Source organism: Antechinus flavipes, chromosome 1 (genome assembly GCF_016432865.1).
Source record: "Antechinus flavipes isolate AdamAnt ecotype Samford, QLD, Australia chromosome 1, AdamAnt_v2, whole genome shotgun sequence".
NCBI classification, from domain to species: domain Eukaryota; kingdom Metazoa; phylum Chordata; class Mammalia; order Dasyuromorphia; family Dasyuridae; genus Antechinus; species Antechinus flavipes.
The window spans coordinates 395,626,102-395,645,171 of record NC_067398.1 but is presented as its reverse complement, the minus strand read 5'-3'; the positions used below and the strand labels follow the sequence as shown (position 1 = coordinate 395,645,171).

General features: G+C 33.5%; 1 protein-coding gene across 2 annotated transcripts in view; it reads left to right on the top strand.

Annotated features, from left to right (window-relative positions):
- The window catches only part of SEMA5A (semaphorin 5A), a 548,675-nt gene that overhangs the window by 134,232 nt on the left and 395,373 nt on the right, over window positions 1-19,070 (top strand). For both annotated transcript variants that reach the window (XM_051969840.1, XM_051969839.1), the window contains exon 3: window positions 6,920-7,019. In XM_051969840.1, coding sequence (XP_051825800.1) covers window positions 6,920-7,019 — 100 coding nt within the window. The remainder of the gene's footprint in view (window positions 1-6,919; window positions 7,020-19,070) is intronic.

Sequence of the window (19,070 nt, the reverse complement as noted above, 5' to 3'; positions counted from 1 at the left end):
GATGTATTTAAAATAATTGTTGCCCTTGGCTGCTGTGTCTCTTCACTTGGTGGAGTGGTTAAGCCTTCATTGGCTGAGGCCTTTTTTGATTTTTCATTCTGATGAATATTTCGCATCTGTTAATTTTCTTTAAGAAATTGACAGGGGGCCTATTTTTTGCCATGTTAAGAAGGACTTTCTTTAAACTGGATAGGTCAGGGGTACTGTAATTATGGGTAATCTCTTCTGTTCATCTTATCATTCCTTATAATTTGATATTTACTTTGTCCTTGCCATTAGCAGTTCATGAAGCAACAGAGACATCAAAATCTTAAATAAGAGGTATATCAGAAACTGGGATTTTGATATCTGTTAAGATATGGTAAATTTGATTTTTTATTATGTCATTTGTAGCTTGTTGTATTTATAGTCTTCTGACCCTCCTTGGAGAATGTATTCATATTGTTCATTCCTTAGTCATCTAAAAATCTTTGAACACTAATTTATTTATTCTGGACATTGTTTCTGACATTATTTTTCTTGTCCTTCCTTATACCTGTAGTTGCATAGAAGACACCAAGCATCAAAATATATATTAACTTGATTTTGAAGGTCTTGTCAAGTTCCTCATAGATTTCTCTATTTTGATTTCTTTACTTCTCAAGGGATGGCTCTTGAACATCCAGCAAGCAGTAGTTATCTTCATAGTAGAGCGATATTCACCATTTTGCCAGGGCAAATTCCTGAAGTTTTGAATCCACAATTTGGTTATCTCTAAAAGTAGTTCACTCTTCCTTTAAGGAGCAGAGCAGATGTCCCTTGACATGAAGCCTTCCCTGATATTCACAGTTAAAAATTATCTCTTTTTCCTCAAATTTTCTTATAAACATTGTTTACTTTTTCCTCTTTCTCAAATATATTTTCATCTATGTATGTTTTATCATGCACATTAGATCATAAATTACATAAGATCAAGGAATTTTGTGTCATAAGAATCCCCTATATAGTATCTATTCTGTAGTAAGTATTCAATAAATATTCAGTGAATAGACTTAGATTAAAAAAAGAATAGGTAGCTAGTTTTCCTTGGAAGAGAAGAAAGTATATCTCTCTGCCTCTCAGGCTAGAGAGGGAAAAAGGAATAGATAGGAAATATTTTTGAAATAAAAGTAATGGTAGATTATGATCTTTTTACTCATTTACCTATTCCCGCCCCTCTTATAATTAGAGATGATCTTCTGATAGTGACAGAGCACTGAATTTGCTAAATCAAAAAAAGATTAGAAAAGGGCTGCAATAGTTGCTGTTGGGCATAGTACCAGAGATCAATAAAGGTTGAACAAAAAGATTGTCAATTGACCAGGCTAAGGCTGTATGAAAGGAGTATTGTTATTTTGAAATAACTGGGGGAATATTATTAAGGTGACAGCTAAATAAAAAGAGATTCCTTATAGAAACATGTGCTACCTGTGGTGACAAAGTCAGTAACCTCATCTTGCATATGACTTCCTTTTTTCTTCAAAGGTCTTCTAAGAGGAAATAAAACTTTCTTCTTTCAAAGATTTCTCTGTCTATTGTCTCAATGAAATCTAGAACTTTAGGGGTTCTAGGAAGTGAGGTTGGAAGTAAAACAAAGAAACTGAGATGCTTTGGCAGAATTTGATGACAATGTTGAAGAGCCTTTTGGAAAATGGATGAGAAAAACTTAAGGTAATAATTGACTCATCATGTTTTAAACTTTTTTTGAAGTGAATTTATTGGTTATAGTGATATTAAAATATTGTAGTGTCAGTAAGTAGAATTAGCATCTCTATTTTGGTATTAGAATATTAAATAAGTTCTACTATTATTTCAGCAGCAGCTGCTGCTAATTTACATGTAACTAGCACTTTAAACTTTACACAGTACTTAGTATAGGTTTTCTCAGACAAATGGTAAAAGTGTTATCCCCAATTTACAAATCAGGAAAAGCGAGAGAAAAAAGAGAGTTTTAAAAAAATCCAAGTTAATATTGATTAGAGAAATGCAAATTAAAACAACTCTGAGGTATTACTTCACACCTCTCAGATTGGCTAAGATGACAGGAAAAAACAATGGTAATGTTGGAGGCGATGAGGGAAAACTGGGATATGATTACAATATTGGTAGAATTATGAAATGGTCCAAACATTCTGGAAAGCAATCAGAAATTATGCCCATGAATAATGATGTGCATACCCTTTGACCCAACAGTGCCACTACTGGATCTGTATCCCAAAAAAATCATACAGGAGGGAAAAGACCCACATGTGCAAAAATGTTTGTAGCGGCTCTTTTTGTGGTAACAAAGAATTGGAAAATGAGTAGATGCTCTTCAATTGGGGAATGGCTGAATAAGCTGTGGTATAGGACGGTCATGAAATATTATTCTATAAAAATAATGAACAAGCTGATTTTAGAAAGGCCTGTAAAGATTTACATGAATTGATAATGAGTGAGACAAGCAGAACCTGGAATGCATTGTACACAATAATAGCAAGAATATGTGATGATCAACTATGAAAGACTTGGTTCTTCTTAAACATAGGACAGATTCACAGGATTAATTTCATTAAAATATTGATATATTTATTTTGCATCTCAGAGTAGATTGTGAATCAAAACTTTTATTTATATTCTTAGGCTTAATGGAGTTAAGAGACTTTTAAGAGGCTATGTTTAATTCCAGATGACAAAATAGTCCCCAGAATATGTTCACATCCTGGTATGCTTATATATGCATGGTTAGTATTCAGCATTCAGCTATGAACTATTTATTGGTCCTCATCCCTTCATTGAAGGGACTCCTCTGAAGATCACATCTTGAAGATCATCATTGACCTTCTTATCACCCACTTAAATGATATTTTCATCTTTATTTTCTTTGATCTGTCTGTTGCATTTGATCTGACATCCCCACAGAAACTTTTTTGAACATCTTCATGATTTCTATGACACTGCTATCATTTTTGTCTTATTGCATCTTCTTTTTACATTTGTTTTTCTCCTTCACTTCCTGCCTCCCAGCCCATCTCTCTTACTGTCTGTCTTTCTGTAAGGCAATTGGGGTTAGATGACTTGTCTAGGGAGCAACACCTAGTAAGTGTTAAGTGTCCGAGTTTGAATTTGAATCAGTTTGTTAGATGGCTTTAGCACTAATCAGTTTGTGACCTTAGGAAAAAGGAATCCTACCATGATTTTTTCATGTTTATAATTGCACTAGATTAATTTTTGAGATGTCTTCCAGCTTTAAGATTCTGTATTTGGCAATGAATAAATATTTAGGCATATGTTGGAAATATGAAATATGTTCCCTTGTCTCTTTGTGTGTGTATACATATACATATGTAAATATATAAAATGACTATATATGGACACATATACATATATATGTAAAATGACTATAAATAAATATATTTGTTATCATTTTAAAAATTACCCATGTTAGAAATCACTGATTTATCCTCGTCATTTTTCCTCTAAATGCAATTAGCTATTGGATTTTGTCATTTTTCCCCCCTTTATACTGACTGAGAGATCTTAAAAACAGTGTGCAAATATAATGGCTGGCCAGTTTGAAGTATGGAGGACCTGCATTTAAGTTTATCATATCATGATCATAAACAAGTTATTTTACCTCTTAGTCTTCTGGATAACTTTCTGAGATCAACTGAGCAGTATCAATGGAAGAGGTTTTCATATTGTAAATTTCCCAATTTGATGAGACCTGATGGATTATATATTGGGAATTGGAAGAGATTTTAAAGGTCATCTAGTTCAGCCTTCTTATTTTAGAAATGAAGAAGCAGTGTTCTGGTGAAGACAGGTGGCTTGTGCAAGGTCACAGAGTAAATGACAGGACCACAATTAAACCTGGGACCTCTAACCCCAAAGCCCGTGAAATTTTTTGTTTTTGATTCTCCTCTACTGTACGACTATCCATTCTGCATTCTGTCTCTTTATGGGGCAGGCAGGGGAAAGCAGACCTCTAATTTCATCAGTTTGGGGAGTTGTTGGTTTGGAAATTCCCTCTACCCTTGAATACAAGAAACTGTTTTGTAAAATATAGTTTTGGAGAGTTTGTTGGAGGCACCAAGTGGTTTAGTTATCTGTACATGGTCAAATAGGGAGCAAGTGTTAGAGGTTTTACTTGAATCCTGGGCTTCTTGATTCCATGTTCAGCCCTTTATCCATGTCTGTATACAATGCTATGTTGCTTCTCTGTATTCAGTGAAGTAGCTGAAAATTATGTTGAAAATACTGGAAATAGGATTGTGTATTCCTTTCTCTGCTTCTCATCTTTATTTCCTCCTACACTTGAAGCTACCAGGCAGAAATTAAATTGTCACTTGTGAAGGATACTTTAGAGGGGATTTTTTTTTCTTCTTCAGGTTTGGGTTTTAGTAGATGACCTTTGTACCCTTCTTTATCTCAGAGATTCTATGCTATTCTGAGAACAACCATCCCAGATTTCTGTCCTTAATAAGACTTGACCCTCAGTACTGGTGTTATATCATAGAAGGTATCTGGACAAAGGAACTGCTTGCTATATTTCCTACATACCGCTCAGCACCTCAAGAACAAAACAAAGAAAAATTAATGTTGGTACAGTTACTTCCCAGAACTCACACATAATGTAAACACTCTTTCTGAAAACTCGAGGCTTATCTCCTCTGACTTTTTGTTCTATGAAAAAAAATGCCATATGGCTTCAAAAAATCCAAGATTCTGTCCAGGTTTGTTTTGTTTTGGTAGCGTGCAACAGTCCTTCCCATGCCTAAATATATTGATTAAGGTGGCCTCTGTATACATATATACTGGCTGAACAATTGTTTAAACTTTATTTTACTCACATAATTATTCTTATTTCTGAGAAGACATGGATAGAGGCAACTTGGTGTAGTGGATAGAACTTTACTTAGAATCAGGAATAATTGGATTCGAGTCTGCTGTGAACTCAGGTATGTAACTTAAAATTCTCAGAGGCTCAAGGCTATTCTATAAGATGATAAGATCAAGAGAAGGTCATTTTAGAGGAAGTTCCATGCTGGGATCTCACTATACCAATGAAATCATTGGTCTGGATTAAAATAACAACAGCAGACTACAGTATAATAATATTAAGCAGCCTTATGCTTTGTACTCCCTCTGTAAATGCTTGAGTGATAAATTAATCAATGGGAGAATGATTTGAAAGTCTATTAAAGTGCTTTGTACAATGTTAAGGTACAAATAAACTTATAGTTTGATTGGCTGTCCAATTAATTTTAAAGTGCCAACATTTGTACAAGAATTTTATATAAAGAAAATGATCTTTCTTCCTTTTCCTAACTCTGGCCATTTATTTTTCCTGTCACTGCTGCTTTCTCCTCTAAATTAGATCTAAAGATACAATAACAAAACTCTTTGGGATTCTGTGTCATCTTCTTCACCCTAGAGACTCTCTGTCTTGCAACTCCATGGGTCACTATCATCCCTTCCACTTCTTTTTTTAAGCAACATAATCCTGTAGCTAGGTGGTGCAGTAGATGAGGGACCAGCTCTTGAGTCTGGAGTACCTGAGTTCAAATCCAGACTATGCTATGTGATCCTGGGTAAATTAATGACAATCCAAATTGCCTTACATCCCCACCACTGTCCAAAAAAGAAAGAAATTTAATCAAACCAACACTATCATCACCTGCAAAAAGGCTCTTTTCCAATGAACAGCCTTATTCCACTTTAACATGTTAGACTCAACCATTATTCCCAGTCCACCATTTCCCTAACTATGTACTATTTGGGCACAAGGTACTAGAAAATGTGGACTATGGATCATCTTGTTTTTGCCATGCTTGGAATATAGCAAAGGATTAATAATTTTCCCCCCATTCATTCACAGAAATGATTGGTTATAAAGAATTTTCCTTGTAGTGGATTCATTTTAATTACATTAGCAGACACTTTTTTGAGGCATTAGCTAGGATATGGAAATATTCCTTTTATGTGCAATCTACTTTTAGGGAATGGTATTTGTAGTAATTGAATTTTTCTTGTATTATATCTTTTTTTTTGTAAAGGATGCTGTTATAACTGCTGCAAGTTTGTTTAGTAAGTGTGAAATAAAATGAAAATAGAAACAAATCTAGTTTACATAACATCTACATATTAACACAATAACTTGTGCCTAGCAAGCAGCTTACTGACAAGTTCCTTAATATCCTGAATGAGTTAATGGATCTTTCTACTATATCAAGATGTTTCCTCTGCAAGCTAGATTTTTATGATAGAGTGACTCTGGACTTCAGACTATTCAATTGGGACTCTATGCTGTAGTAAGTAGGGAAAGGATATTATCTGCCTTGCTTTAGAAAGAATACAAAGTAGGGGTAAAATTAACTGTTGTTTCTCCATGCAGAGAGGAGTCAACATGTCTCTATTCTAGGCTATTTAAATTAGTTACCAGAAGAAACCCAGTGGGCAAAGAAATGAAATGTTCACTTAGAGGAAAAAAAAAAAGGCAAACATTGTTCACTTGCTTTATAATTTCTTCCTGAGGAGTCTCATTGTGATTTTCTAAGCCTTCAGCTATTTCTATTTGAGTTGCACAGGAAATGTTTTTGTTCCCATTCAGTCGTCTTCTAATGAATCATGTGTGTATTGGGTTATTTTCTGCACAGTCCAGGGTCTAAAGAAAAATATACATCTGGCTTGTAAATCAGAATGAAGCATGGATGCTTCATTCTGCTATTTATTGGGTGGCTGCCCTTTTTGTTTTACAGGTCCACAGTGCAGATTATATGACATGCTGGTGAAAACTCTTTTTGGCCCTTAAATGATGACATCAGGGAACCTTCAAATCACATATGAAATGTAATATTTGCCACCTGATCTAGAGCACTTATGATGATGATTTGTATTCCTTTTTTCCTCTTTCTTTTAGAAATTGCCCCCTGGTTACATGAGTTCAGAGCAAAGAATGCTGTGGATTTTTCTCAGCTAACATTTGACCCAGGACAGAAAGAACTTGTTGTAGGAGCCAGGTGAGAAATGTTATATTTTGTCATCCAATTTTGTAGAACTCTGTTTTGCTTTTATTTTGTAAAATGAACTTTTATAAATGATGAGAAATTACTGACCAGGTACTAACCATTCTTCATTTTAGCAATGGAAAACCACATAGAACATTTAGTTTGAGATTAGCACAATAGAATTTTTGACCCAATTTCCAATTCTATACACAAGTGAGAAAGTGTATAGCAAACAATTTTTAACCCTTAAAGAACACTGCAAGTGCTAGATATATTTAGAATGATTTGACCTTGGGTAAATTATTTCATGGTTTATTTGCTTGTATTGCTTCAGTTTTTTCATTAGTAAAATTAGAAAAAAATTGAAGAAAATTTAACTTCTCAGAGAGATGTGAATATATAAGGATATCAACTCAAGTCCTCTTCTTCATGTCAAGAATTCTGGTGCTGGCCTGCCACTAGAAGGGCATGTGGTTTAAGTTTTTTTTTTTCTATTATTTAGTTCCTTTTCAATAAATTTCAGCTCCATTCAAACCCATTAGCTATTTTCTATGTGAAAATCAATGGTGCTAGACTTTGTGACTGCAGAGATGATAAATGATATGACATCTGTCCATACAGCACTTATAAAACAAAAGAATAAAATATATAAACAAGTTGTGTAGTGAGATATACAATATGATAATTGGAAGGAAGAGATTTAGATGAGGTGATATGAGAAATTTGAAGAAGAAAACACAGATTCAGGATGCAGAGAATGAGGAAAGGTATGGTTCAGCAAAGAGATTCATTAGCATGGAAGAGGTTGCCTCTCATTTGGGTCTTGAAGGAAAAGAAGGTTACATCAGTCAGAGATTTGGAGGGAATATATTCCTGGCTTAATAAACTGTGAGTATTATTGGGACCTAAAGAGAATTGAATCTGGTCTTGAGTAAGTTATGTGATGATACAATTTGCCTGGCCAGTGGTTTGGAATGAGAATTGGCTTTCAGACTAGTTTATTCTGTCCTTACTTCTGCCTGAATTGAAGTGTTATTAGCACACCCACACTTCTACACTGGTGTATGGGTCAGAGTTGAGAAAAAGGGAAAATATAGGCACCTCTCTTTGCAGTTTTTGTTGTAACTTCTCATTCTTGGGGGGAAATAAACCAGTTATTATATTGAGGGTAATGAAAAATGAAAGTTAAGTCCTGTTAATATTTTACTGAACTATATAGGGCATCAGTATCTCTCTGCATTAGATTCACCTTACCCATAGTAGTTTCAGGTATAGTAATGTTGCATTTATATAATTATCTGTGCCCAAGGAAGTGCTAATACTTAGAAAGGAGGCATACTTGGAGAATATGCTATTTAGTAAGATGGCATTTTGTGCTCCCAGAGCAAAAATAACAAACACATCATTCCTCACTAGAATTTTAGTAGTAAAACCCTAGAAACAAGTGAAAGAATTGTGGGAATGGTATTATTATATTATTAGTGCTGTCAGATTTACACTTCAAGTTTTTAGTATTCATAGGTTAATATCACAATGAGGAATATTTATTTACATTTACATTTTGGCATTTGTGGTATTAAAATCATTAAAGTGTTTTACTTTGTGTTTATTAGCTGTTTGTTCTTCCTTATAGAGTTTGCGTATAAAATCTTTAAGAATTATATGATATGAAAAAAACACAGCAGAGAACAAAAGAAAACTTAAAAGGAAGCACAGAAAAGCAGAGTAGTTTTTGAAAGTGATGTATAGTATTTATTATATAGTGTGTTTTTTTTTTAATAAAAAGGGAAATGGAAATTCATGCTTTTATTTTGAATTCTTTTATGTTGTGTTGTATACTTGGGAAATGTTGGAAAATGTTCTTTTTTCTTTATCTTTTTTGTATTTAAGTTAAAAAAATAAAAATTCTATGAAACCAAACAAGTTTTATTTCTGTGGGGGTTATTTTTCATTTGGACCTAAAATTGTATGTGGAACTCCTAATATGATAAACTCTTCACCAGTTCAGATTGACAATTCATCTTTAAGTTAGTAATAATTATATTTTATTTCAGATGTCCATCAATCTCTAATTAGTTCTACTTTTGATGACATTGAGAGGGTCCACAGATTTTAAACTAAGAATTCTGACAGGCTGATATGAAATAGCTTCCTTAACCTAATCTGTAGACTCTTTAAAGCCCTGCTTCCCTCTTTGTGTAACTATAACTGGATATGTTCTAGGCAAAAGAAGACCTATTCTGTAGGATCTGGCCTGGTGGAGAGGAACCATCTTTTATTTTGGTGTATTTGGAGTGTTCCTATCAATTAATTAATAAATATTTAGTTATCTACTATGTTCCAGGCATTGTATAAGATACAGGGAATACATATATAAAAGTTCAACAGGTTCAGTGGGGAGCTATGTATATGTATGTACACACACCCATATAAATACATTCATTTATATGTATCTAAGATACATGTATCTAAGAGAGGAAGCAAGTACATATGTGACTTTACACATACATTCCCACACAGTACTTAATACAGTTCTTAGCAAATAATAGGTATTTAATAAATGTTTATTGATTTATTATAAGCAACAAACTTAATTTAAATGTTAAGATATTAATCACCATAACAGAATGCATTCTTCCTTAAAGTCTGGCTCTAGACACTGATGGACAAGATTCTATTCTTATTGATTCATGTGAAATTTTTTTGAGGAGATATTGTCCTTACTTGTGTAATTCTTTTATGTTACAAACCAATTTATTGGCATTAAATCCAGAGTAACTTTTTACTTCCTCATGTTATTATAGATAAAATAGTCAGCAAAGGAAATCAATAGCACTAAAAATTCTTGCTATTAAACAAATAGCACTTTCAGAAAATTTCTGAATTGTTCAATTCCCTTCTTGCAACCAGAATATACCTTGCCTCTGACCTAGTCAATAATAGTAGCTAACATTTACATAGTACTTACTATGCATCAGGCAGTGTGTTAAGTACTTTACAAATATTATTTAATTTTTTTCACAACAATGAGAGGCAAGTACTATAATTATTTCCACTTTAGAAATGGAGAAACTAAGGTAATCAGAGGTTAAGTGAGTTACCCAATATCATACATGTTTGTTGGTGAAATTTGAATTCAGGTTTTCTTGAATCCAAATCACTACTATGTCATACTACTTTTACTCTGTTATAAAAATTCTGTCCCATTAGGGTTTACCAATACCTCTTAGTTTGCTTACTTACTTATGTTAAAATACTGAGGTTTCTTTTATAGCATTCTGTGCACTGATTATATATAGACTTCCGGGTCATACATTTTATTTTTCTTTAGAGCTCTCATTTCTATTCTTCACTCCTCCCTCCTAAAAATTTCTTTACAAAATAGAAACATTAAAGTGATTTCAGATATTCATGATTCAGATAAATTTCATTAGACAAAAATGTCATCTTTTTATTTTTCATTCTGTCCTGGAATATAGTACTTGGGGGCACTTATACCTGGGCAACATACTTGAATCCCACAAATATTTTGAAGGCCTATGCTATCAAGGACTTCCCATTTATGTGCTTAATATAATTTAGTTGCCCCACTAGGCAATTCTTAAAATACATACTTTTGGCTAGTACCTCCTCTATAATTCCACTCCTATTTTCTTGTAAATGTAACTTTGGAACACTTTCACCCCATGAATCACCTCTCTTTCCATGCTGCTGTGTACAGAGATACCAGACCCCTTGCAAAATACAACTGAGCCACATACACCAAAATTGTGCCTAATCCCTGATGCTACTCATTTCCTTCTTTAGAAATGAAGTTACTTATATTCTCTTGTTGTACCACACCCCCTCCTGAAATAACAGGGAGTAGGGGGAAAAGGTCTTCCTATAAATGGAAAGAATCATTTTTTTCTTCTTTTAGCGCTAGAACATGCCATGTTCTTTATGATTAGCCATGATATTTCAATTTTTGAATTTTAGAGCAATTCTGCCATTCTTGTAATGCTTGTTAGATCACACCTGTTATCCTTCATGACAACTGGTTTTACAGTTTTATGTGGCTATTTTTCTTCCTTTCTCTTGTCATATAAATTGGCATACTGTGAAACATGATATACCTCAGAAAGTTGTTGAATTTGTTGTTTGGCTTCATACTTTCCTGGGATATTATAGAGTAGAATTTAGTGTCCAAACACAAATATTTAGGAAACTTGCCAACATCAACTACCTTTTCATTTTACCCTATTATACTAGGACACCTTGTGTTATTATAAGTTTAACATGAACCTTAATAGTGATCGTGAAGACTTATATGAATTGACTCTGTGTGAAGTGAGAAGAACCAAGAGAACATTGTACATAGTTACAAGATTATGTAATGATCAACTGTATGGACCTGGCTCTTTTCAATAAGGAGGTGATTTAGACTACTTCTAATGATCTTGTGATGGAGACAGCCATCTGTATCCAGAAGGAGGCCTATAGGGACTGATTGTGGATCACAACATAGTATTTTCATCTTTGTTGTTGTTGTTGTTATTTGGTTCTTTTTTCTTTTAATTTTTTTCCTTTTTGATCTGATCTTTCTCATGCAATATGATAAACATGGAAATATATTTAGAAGACTTGCAAAAAAATCTAGTGATTCTAGATTTTAAAAAATAAGCCCAATTATGTGAATGAAGAAGACCTAAGTGATAGACATGGAAAATGGGCTTTAGGGAGAGGTGGAGTGAGAGGAAAGGAGAAAAAGAGGGAGAGAGAATTTCAAATAAACCAGATTCCTCTCTGCTAGCAAAAAAATTCTCTGTTCTTTCCAAGCCCTATGCTTTTCCTTCTAATGTTGTCTTTTCTTAGAATATCTTTTTTCCTTCTACTTGTCTAATGTATTTCATATAATCTGTTATAGCCCAACTTGAATGCCACTGCTTTTAGTAAAACTTTCCTGATCCCCTGATTGATAGCAACCTGCTCACTCACTGCCTATCCCACTCTTGTCTCTATTTTGCAATAATTAGTTCAATCACCAGCGAACAATATGTGTTATAATTTCCTGTGTGATGAAAAATTCTTAAAATCGATAGAATTAATAAAATCTGAAGGACAGTTAAACAAAAGAAAAGAAGAATATGTTATGAGTCTTTGAGGTGTAGGTATTTTTCTTGAATGATTATATATTTGCCATTTCATGAATTCTGAAGTGGAGTGAAGAATGGTTAATATATTTTTGAAAAGTATAAAAACATTATTATGTTAATGTATTTAAATCTAAGTTTTGAAATGATAAAATGTGTTATATATTCTGTCAATTAAAAAACCCCCTCAAGTCTTAGGCATATTGGTTGGATATATGACACTCACTTACTTTCTAAAATATTGTAAAAATTTTTTAAATATCTTTTGGACAGGATGATATGGGGGCTCTTATTTTATTTTAGGAATATATTGGTAAAATTACTGCTTCAAATTACCTTCATTACTGAAACATAAGAGGGTTACTGTATAAGCTATGACACTGATAAAGAATATTAAAGTATTTTAAATTGAATTTGTTTTTGATGTTGGGCAATTTGTTGGAAGGGGCAGAGAACTGTATACTATAATGAATGAATTACTAAGTGGCACAGTTTTCCACAGATTGTCTATATTATCTATAGTCAGTATTGTTTGAAATACACCCTGTGAAATTTTTACATAATAACTCAAAGAGAAAAGTCTTGGACCCCAACAAAAGAAAAAGACAGGTAATGTTCAGTTGAATTGTCAGTATTATTTCCCAGATTTGAACTTTTGGGCTGATCATTTTTAATGTTATTTACAATAAAAAACAAAAAGATATACTTCAGAAATTATTTTCTTATTCATTTAAATGAGGCATTTGCCTAGAATTAGAATTGGTGATGCTAGAGGAAAGGTTTTTATTTCACTGTATATATGTTTTGGGGGTTTCATGTTTACTGAAAGAGACAAATCACAAAATATAGAGGACATCATCCCAGGATAAACAGTGTTGAAACTTAGTTTAGTCATTACTAAAATCAACAAGTAAATAAACTCAGTTTTACTTTTTTTTAAAATTTTATTTTATTTAATAATAACTTTGTATTGACAGAATCCATGCCAGGGTAATTTTTTACAACATTATCCCTTGCACTCGCTTATATTTCGTTTTTTCCCCTCCCTCCCTCCACCCCCTCCCCCCAAGATGGCAAGCAGTCCTATATATGTTAAATATGTTGCAGTATATCCTAGATACAATACATATTTGCAGAACCGAACAGTTCTCCTGTTGCACAGGGAGAATTGGATTCAGAAGGTAAAAATAACTCAGTTTTATTTTCATACCAAGGAGTGCTTGGTGTGCAGAAATTGTAGTAATTGAGTAATTAGAGAAACATATATGTTAGCTATACTTTTACAAAGTTACTTAAGATTTACTTTTAGTGTCCAAACACAAATATTTAGGAAACTTGCCAACATCAACTACCTTTCCATTTTACCCTGCACAGCTTAAATGAAAAATTGTTCCTTATCAAGAATTTTAAAGCCATCGAAACTAACCATGTGACATATAGTAGGATACTGTTGCTCTTTAGTTCCTTTGATCTTAAAAAGGTTTATCATTGCAAATACTTTTTGAAAGCACACTTGTATCTAAATATGTAATTTTCCTTTTCAAAAGTGTTTTGGTGCTTGAATCTTTTTTGTTTTGGATCTTGATCATATTATGTATGATATTTCCTTTTAATTCAGTTACTCAGCATAATCCTATAGAACTTCATTCATGATATGGGAACCAAAATGAAGGGCATAGGGCATAGGGTACATGTGCCTTAATAGAAGACTGAGCAATAAGGAAATTTAAAATATGATAAAGTAGAATCAGTTTCATTTTTTTAGTACAATGTTTGAAAATTCCGTTATTTCACAAAGATTATATTGAAGATAATTACAAAGAGTGAAAATAATTATTAAAAACACATAGATCAGCACTAAATTTATTTTTTAATAGATAATTTAATAATATACTAGTTTGGATAAACAGTGGATAGCCTTGATATCCTTGGTAATTTGCTTCCAGGAGAGTTAAGAGATTTAGAGGAATATTCTCAGCACATTGAATTCCCTGTGAAGGATTTGTTTGAAGATATTTATGCAACTCTGTCTCACTTAAATCTAGTTCACAAGTAAATTATCACCTTGATGTCATTGGTCCCTCTGAAATGAAGGATGAACAACAATAGGCAAGAGTTGCTCAGCATGAGAAATGGAGGATCTATTGTCAGCTATACACTAGCTTCTTAAACTGTGGGTTGCATCCTCGTATGCAATCTCAGAACTGAATGTAGGGATTGCTAAATTATGATTTGTTATCAGTAAATGTTTGATTTGTATAACTATTTTACATATCTATATTTGGGATCACGTAAAATTTTCTTGGGGAGAAAGGGCTCATGAGTGGAAAAAGTTTAGAAGGCCTGATCACTGTCACTTTGCTTATGTGGATGAGATCAGAAATCTATTGAAGTGTGTCTGTATGTTTGTGAGAAGATATGTGTATTTTCATATGTGTGTATGTGAGAAAGAGACAGACACACAGAAACACACAGAAGCACACAGAGATAATACATACAGAGGTAGAAAGAAAAATACAGAGAGACAGAGACACAGAAATAGACACACACAGAGTAAAAGAGAGAGACAGATAGAGAGACACATAGAGAGACAGAGATATGCACAGAGAGATGGAGAGAGACACATACACAGAAAGACAGAGACACACACACAGAGAAACAAAGAGAAATAAAGACAGAGACAGATACAGAGAAACAGAGATAGAGACAGACACACTAAGAGACCCAGAAGGACAGAGTTAGAGACAGAGACACACATAGAAAGGCAGAAACACACACAGAGAAACAGTTAGACATACATACACCCACAGTGGCAGGGGTGGGGGAGAGAAGGAGAGAGAGAGAGAGAGAGAGAGAGAGAGAGAGAGAGAGAGAGAGAGAGAGAGAGAGAGAAAGAGAGAGAGATCAGTCACAGATATAGAAGATAACTGGACAGAAAATGAATTAATTTATATGTGGATAGGCAGCATGATATAGTGGATAGAGGGTTGACTATCGATAGATTTTTGGAATGAATTTCATGTTACAACGTTTCTGCAGCAAGATTTTGTGTTTCTATTTGTCAGATATTTAGCATGTTTTCTTTGAGTTATGACCTTTAGGGAGAGGCAGTGTAGTGGGATGGATAGAGTCTTATCTCTGACACATATTGACATTCAGCAACAAGCATTTATTAACCTGCTATATGCTATGTGCTATCATGAGTAAGCAACTTTTCTCAATGACCCAGGCCATTCTTTTAGAATAAGTTAAAAATGAGTTACCAATCTGTCAGTAAAGACACTGTCCACAGAGTTCCTCATAATGATGAAGTCTGTCCCCATTTTCACACTCTCAAATGTGTGTGTATATGTGTGAGTACATATAAATAGACATATATAAACACATACATATATGCATGTGTATACATACATATATATTATTTTTGAATATGTATGTACATATAGCTGGGGCAGATATGAGATTTCAATTTTAAAAAGAACTTCCCATGAGAAAATTCCTTTTGCTAAAGAAAATCAGCACTCTTTAATTTAGTCTTAATAAGTTAACTGAGGCATTGGAGGATTAAGTGCCTTATTCAAGATCACAGAACTAGTATGTCTAACAGACCAGACTTGAATTCATTGTCCTTTTTTCTTGACTGGACTTCTGTAATGGGCTGAGGCTTGAGTTGATGCACTGAGGTCCCAAGCACATGAGGCTAAATAGTAATTGGACCATACTCTATTAACATATATATACTTGGAGAAAGAATGGCCCCCGCCCACTCTTTGTGCAAGTCCTGAAGTGTTGTATAGGAAATGACGATTTTGGTGGGTGGAGGCAGGGGAGTGGAAAAGGAAGGGGAAGGAGAGACTGCTGGATGGCGTCTTGTCACAGCTGCTTGTATTGTCATTGCGACGACCTTTCAGCTCAGATCCCCCTCTGTTAGCTGGCTTCCTGTCGCAGCTGCCCATATTGCTATCGCAATCCTTCTTGCCCATATTGTTATCACAATCCTTATTCACCTTTTCACTTCAGTAAAGATTGAAGATTTTTCCCTTAACCTGAATTTCTGACTCCGGCTGATTTTAAATACGCAGTCATTACAGGCTTCTATCTACCTATCTTTGTTGAATCTTATTTGTGTATCTCTATTTTCATTCAAAGCTTATTAGAGTTAATAATATTCAAAGGATGAGAATGATTTGTGTCTTCCTAGTTCCAAGTGTCCTAGGCTTTATACTGTCTCTCCTAGAGATGGGTCTATACTATGTACATATGATGAGTTAATGTTTTCCTATTTAAAATAGGAAGAGAACTGAATTATAAATCATATGGATGACTTTTTCCTCAGTATGCCCCAATTCTAGCCTACCAGAATCTGATTCTTTAGAATAAACATAGGTAAATTTCAGATATCTACTTGTCCTACATATAAGTCAGGAAAATTATTCTATAGTGGAATGATGTAATAGCCAGTTTTATTACAGTCCAGGAAAATGGTATGAGATCATAATTTAAAGACTATATGATTTTACTTATTATTTTAGGAAAATGAAAAAATCAATTCTAATAACTGAGAGAAAAGAATGGAATAAATCAAATATTCAATGGATCTGTAACCTGCATAAAGAAGGCAATTATAAAGCCATAAGTTATGTATTTTATTCTGTATGTCATTTTGGTGACATCTATCCTGAATTTACAAGGTATATGTTAGAGTCAAATGTAGCAGGTTTTCTCTGGGAGAATTTAATCTACTAATGCTAGTGGAAGTGAGAAGAGGAGATCAGAGGGGATGTCACATAGATTAGAGGGTTTGTTGAGGATATGTAGGACTTATATTTATTTGCCCGCACTTGCTGAAGAGACTTTCCAACTTAGATCTTCGCTCTTAGCTTCCTTAAATTCCAGCTATGTGCTAGGAAAGAAATAAAACAAAACCCAGTATATTCTCCCTCCCTTCTTTCTTTCCTTTCCTTCCCTCCCTCCCCGTCTCTCCTCCTCCTCCTCCTCCTCCTCCTCCTCTTCTTCTTCTTCTTCTTTCTTCTTTCTTCTTCTTTCTTCTTCTTTCTTCTTCTTCTTCTTCTCTTCTTCTTCTTCTTCTTCTCTTCTTCTTCTTCTTCTTCTTCTTTCTTCTTCTTCTTTCTTCTTCTTCTTTCTTCTCTGTCTGTCTCTCTCTGTTTTTAAGTGTAAGGGGAGAGTTTTCCAGTGTTTTTCCATTTACAAGTCAAGTCAGGTTTTTTTGATATATCTTCTACAACATTGAATGTTTATGTATTAATATCTTTTCTATCACAGTATTCATTGATTTTCTTTTCTGTTATTATCTTTGGATTGGGGGGAGGACACTTTGAAAGTACCAAGACAATTCATGAGAATTTTGTAAAGTGATTTCTGCTTATTAAGTTTTTGTAACTGAATTTAGAAGACTTTCCAGATATAATAAATCTATATAATTATTAAACAAAGTTTATTTTCAGAATGTTGGACTTTCACCAAAAGGACCCTAGTTGATTTGTTTTGAATGGCAAACATATAAGTAAGGATAGAACATAAATTGGATGAGATTTGCGTTTTCAGTACTTTATCATCTCAGTTGATGTAGTCATAAAATTTAATCCCAGATATGACAGGGTGTTAACATTTAATGATCCTTTTGTGGACATATGAACACCTTGCTTTGGTTTAGTCAGAAAAGAGAAGAAACATTACTGGGAATAAGTAAGGACTCCTCTCTCAGTAGCCTTTTAAAAACACATTTCAATCAGCTTGAGATTGTAGAGATCCAGAGAGGAAAAGGAACGTAGTTTCTAATGAAATGCATTGATTCATGGAACTGGAAGAAGAAGAGGCTGTGAGAGGATATACATGGAATTTTGAAGAAAGGTTTAACAGCAGATTTACCATATGCTCTGTGATGAATAACCCATACTTCAAACTGTAAACTGTAAAGAAGTAATTCTCCTGAAACCTTTCTCATCATGGAAAATGTCTGCATACTTTTATATGTCAGTCAGTCAAGAAGGATTTATCAAATACCTATTATAGGCCTGCTACTTTGTTTTACTAATAACTAACATTTACAGAGCATTTTGAGGTTTGTAAAATACTATACATATTTTATCTCATTTGACCTCATAAAAGGTTATATAGCTGCTATTTTTATTCTTATTTTCAGGAGAAGATTGCAATTTTTTTGGTAGACTTCTATAAGTCACATAGAAAACCAAGCGATTTTTGAAGAATCATGAATTTTCAAGAGTTTTGACACCTTTTAAGTTAATCAAATATTGAAAATTTTATTTTATGCTTTTATGAAAAAAGCTTTCCAATGTGTATCTAAAAAGATATCCTTAAAATAATTGCCTTTTTTTTCCCCTGAGGCAATTGGGGTTAAGTGACTTCCCCAGGCTTCCCCAGCCATGATTTTAAAGAAAGGTATCAAGTTTCATTAAATTGTAACTATTTATAAAAAATAATATTGCTTAGTTTGTAACACTATATTCTGCCCATCTGCTCCTAGTTATGTAATGGAGGTTCATATCTGTACCAAATGCACTTGGGAGGAAGGGTTGAGAAGAAAAGTAAAGGAGAGCAAAGTCAATCTTGAAACAGGCTGATACTTGCACTTTTGCTTGATGGTGTCTTTTGGTTAGTTTTTATCTGGATGACAAAGGACTACCATAATTTACTATATTGTTTAATTCCATGTTTATATAGGTTATTTAAATTGTTTCATTATTGAGCTCAGTCAAAATTTTTAAAAAGGCAAATTAAAAGTTCAAATAATCATTGTTTACAAAGCTATTAAATAACATAATGGATAATTTTATAGGCTGCAAGGATTGTAATTTTACTTACTGAAAAATTCCCAGAAGCTTTTTTTTTAAACTGCTGCACCTCAGTAAGAAACAGACAAAAAAAGACTGCCTAATCACAAATTTAT